General features: G+C 36.0%; 1 protein-coding gene across 1 annotated transcript; it reads left to right on the forward strand.

Moving 5' to 3' along the window:
* The first annotated feature begins 47 nt into the window (after window positions 1–47).
* Window positions 48–3,593, forward strand: LOC110444701 (PAX3- and PAX7-binding protein 1-like). Its single transcript, XM_021489065.1, has 3 exons — window positions 48–413; window positions 1,285–1,439; window positions 1,777–3,593. Exons 1-3 carry the CDS (start codon window positions 216–218, stop codon window positions 1,850–1,852), a joined length of 429 nt encoding a protein of 142 aa, XP_021344740.1. The 5' UTR covers window positions 48–215; the 3' UTR covers window positions 1,853–3,593.
* The last annotated feature ends 845 nt before the right edge of the window (window positions 3,594–4,438 follow it).

Consider the following 4,438-nt stretch of genomic DNA (forward strand, 5'->3'; position numbering starts at 1 on the left):
GGACCTGTTGAAATTCTGTACTTCAAAAGGATATGAAACAGCATAAATGCAAACACATTATTTGTATAGATGTGTCAAAATGTTCTTGAAAGTATGTTATTTTATGTTATACAGTGCATGATAAAAGATTTTGTGTATTAAATTCTGTTTAAATTCATTCTAAGCCATATTAAAGTGTAATAGCCTGCAGTGAAAATTGTCAATTACAGTTAATCATGTGTAGATATTTTGAGACTATTGCTAACATTTCTGTTTTATTATTTCAGTTGCTGGGCAGCATTATGAGCTGGCATGCTATTATATCGACCAGTATTCTACAGAACCTAGCTCTAGACGGCCTCCTAAACCGTTATGTCATCCTGGGACTCTGTAACTCTGTTTTGAACCAGGAAACCATACAGAAATGTCACTCGGTGAGTCTCATTAATAAAAATACAGAAATATCTGCGAGTCTCATAAATTATGGAACTTATAATTTTCTGTCTTTGTAACTTTACAGAAATATTAACATTTTCATGTCATATTATCAAGATGATTCTAATTATCCCCTCGCAACGAAAGTTTCTGGGGATATAGGATTTCGCCCTTTAGATGTACATATGTATGTATGTTACACTCTTTGTCATCATTCTAGTGACTTCATTCCTCAACGGAATTGCATGAAAGTTCGTACAAGTGTTTGTACGGCAATGCCTTGAACAAGTTCGCATTTCAGGTTTCTATGTTCAAGGTCAAGGTCACTATTACTTAAAAAAAAAAGTCATCACTCTAGCGACTTCCTTTCGTCACAGAATTTCATGAAACTTCATACCTCAAAACTCTCCGACAGCTTTTTCAAAAGAAACTCGGGCTAAATTTACCGTTACACTTTTGTACATTAAATGATCAAACTAGTCGTCTAGTCTCATCCTTAAGGTGGTGCACACTGAGCATTTGATTTTTTAATTACCTATTCCATGGATGCAGAGAGGAGAAGAGGATGGGTAATAAAGAACCAGTCATGTCGTTCTGTTAAGGCTGAAGTGCAACCATGTTCAGATGGTGATTATAAACATTGATACCCCAGACCTTAACTTAGTTCCATTATACAAAGAATCAGGTTGATATGAAGACCTGCAAAATCTGAAACTTTTAGTTGACCTTAACTTGGTTCCATTACACAAAGTGTCTGATTGCAAAATCTGAAACGGATGGTTGTCCTGGTAGCATGTTGTGCTGATTAGACAAGTCCCACTTCCTGTTATAGCATCATTAAGCAATGCTGTTTTGGTCCTCTGTCTCCAGGTTGTCTCTACATTCCCCAAGGAGTGGTTTGCTGGTCTGGACGAGGAGAAGACTCTACCCCAGCTGGAGAATCTCTGTAAATACATGGTATCTGCTGCTAAAACCATTGAGAAGGACCTAGCTGCAGCTAAAGATATGGACAAGAAAGACCACAGGTACATCTGGTTATAAACTGTTACATTTTAAAAGTAATGGTTTACGTAACTTTTATTTTTTAACAGGGACATGTTTTATTTATCAGGTAATTTTTAGAGTTATTTTGATTAATGTGACAAATTCAATATCACCTTTCTGTTTAACATTACACAGACCTAGCAATCTTTTTTCAGCATTGCTTAAATTATTACTTTTCTATTTCAACTCTCCTCAGAATCAAACATGTGGAAGGATTTAATGGATTTCATATCCTTTAAAATCAGTAATATTTTGAAAATGAAGAAATTCTAGGAAATATTATGTTTTATACTATAAAGCATTTTTTTTTTTTTACAGAGACATGATTAAACAGATCAGCAAGATTCTGGTGAACGTTCACGCCCTAAATCACGCCCTCAGCCTTCAAGCATAACAGGGACACATAATTGCAGAAGGAACACCACTGGAACTGTCTCCAGGCCGGAATTTGTGTTCGCTGAACTGTAATGTGCTCATATAGGGACATCTGATAATACAGATGACCAAGTACTGAATTACATTAAACATTGCTGCAAGATTTGTAATTCAGAAGTGCTTCAAAATATGACAAATTTATAGTGATTTTTCCTGGTCTTTTGTGTTGTGTAGAATAAATTAAAATGATACAGTATCCTGTAAAGAATATTCTCAATACTGCAAAGTAACATGCAGGAACATATATGAAAAGAAGTATGCTTTCTACTCCAAAACAGATGTCTAATGAAGAACATTCACTACATACACCTTAAAGTGACATATTTGTGTGTTCTCATGAATATGCTGTCTCCATGCCAAAGTGATGTGCCATTGTGAATCTCAGAAAGAATGCTCTCTATACCCCAAATTGACAAGTTAAGAGTAACCTTGTCTAGGATGTTCTCTAGCCCAACATGCCGGAGTGTATCTCATGAAGGAAATTCACCTGCACCCATGAGTGTCGCGATGGAGCATTCTCATAATTCAAGCTCTATATACCCCAGTGATATGTTAAACCATACCTCATGAAGGAGACTTTCTACACCTCAAAGTGATGTGCTGGAATGCATCTTTTGTACAGACACTCCCTACACTCCAAAATGGTGTTCTTGAGTGTAGCTTGTGAGAGTTGCTCTCTATATCTTCATCCCTTCGTGACATGCCGCAGCATTCTCACAACGGACAAATTACAATCAAATGTGAGGAGCTAGAGTGTATCTGATGAAAGATGCTCACTTCACTTTTAAGTAAAATGCTTCAGTCTATCTCGTGAAGAACACTCTCTACTCTCAAAAGTGACATTAAAGAATATATCTCATGAAGGACCCTCTTTCACTCTCTATAGTGTATCTTGTGAAAGAGGCTCCTCACCTCAAAGGGACATGCTAAAGTGTATCTCATGAAGAACACTCTACTCGCCAAAGCGATAAGCTAGAGTATCTCATAAAGGACAATCTCTACACTTGAAAATATCATGCTAAGTTGTATCTCATAAAAGATTCTCTACATCCTAAAGTGAGGGACTCAAGGATATGTCATAAAGGAACCGCCTGACACACAGTGATGTGCTAGGGTGAAAAGGAAGCTTTCCATACTCCAAACTGACAATTACATATCTCATGAAGTACAATCTACACCCCAGAGTGGCAAGCTGGAATGCATCTGATGAACAATCTCTACAAACCCCAAAGTGATGAACTAGAGTGCATTATGTGAAGAATTCTCTCACCATCCTAAAGTGAATATCTGGTGAAGGATGTTCTCTACACCCCAAAGTGACTTGATAGAGTATGTCATTAAGGACATTCTCTACAAATACACCCACAAGACAGTCACAAATTTTCATATTCATCGATCCATCTGGATAACTATTCCATTGCACCTCTAGGTGATAATCATTAAGTGTGCACAGTGCACTACATTATTAAGCTTTTGTTTGAATCTTGATAACCATTTCATTGGAACGGGATGTGTAAAAGGACCCCAGAAATCATTGATTCTAGCCAGATGTATTGCAAATTCTTGTTATTGAATAAATAAATCATCATGTAAGCAAATTCCGCTGTACAGTAATTACATTAATATTGAAATACTTTGCATGTATAAATCATGTTGGTATGTTCTAGATACATTCTGGAACTATTAAAGAAAAAAACATACATTTTCGTTGTGTCTTTGTTATACTAATGATGTCTGTAAAAAGGTTTACCAATTCACTTTCAATGACTTGCTGTTTACTGTGAAATGTTACAAAGTTTTACTTTTGGCTTTTGTAGCGAGATTGAATTTAGTATGTCTGCAAATATTAGAAGAAATATAATGTAAAGAGCAAAACTAACACTCGAAAAAAATTGGATTTAATTGGCAAAGTGTAAATATTTTGGTAAAATTTTGGTTGCAGTACTTTGACGTCCGTGATATGTTAAATCTTTTACCACCTTGATTCTAGTCATTCAGATGAAGTTCTTTAAATATTTGACACCTGTAACCTTTTGGTAATATAGGCCAAGGTCATATGTTTGCAAAATTTATTTCACTCCATGCTAACACAAGTTTCTGGCCAAATATCACGACTGTAGGTTTTGGTTCCAAGAAGAAAACCTTGGAGTATTTTAGCCCTTTTACCTTGAACATAGGTCAAGATCAATTTTGTCTGCATACAGTGTAGCATTCTGTGGCAGCAAGCTACTGGCCAAAGACAACCATAGGCCTAATTTTAAAACATTTGACCTTTGTGACCTTGGAATAAAGGCCATTGTTATATCTCTTTGCAAACTTTGTAGCACTTCATTCCAGTAAGTTAGGGATGAAGTGACCTTGTACTGGTAAATATTTTTGTTCTCCGTAAGAAATAATTTGAGTGTTTTAACAAATTTGACACCATGACCTTGAATATGGGTCAAGGTCATTTCTGTTTGCAAATTTTGTAGCACACTCCACAAAAGCAAGTTACTGGCCTAAGATGTCTCTTAACATTTTGGTTCTTCTCCAGAAGTTGTTTTAA

This window comes from Mizuhopecten yessoensis, unplaced genomic scaffold (assembly GCF_002113885.1).
Source record: "Mizuhopecten yessoensis strain PY_sf001 unplaced genomic scaffold, ASM211388v2 hete_36163408, whole genome shotgun sequence".
In the NCBI taxonomy this organism is placed as follows: domain Eukaryota; kingdom Metazoa; phylum Mollusca; class Bivalvia; order Pectinida; family Pectinidae; genus Mizuhopecten; species Mizuhopecten yessoensis.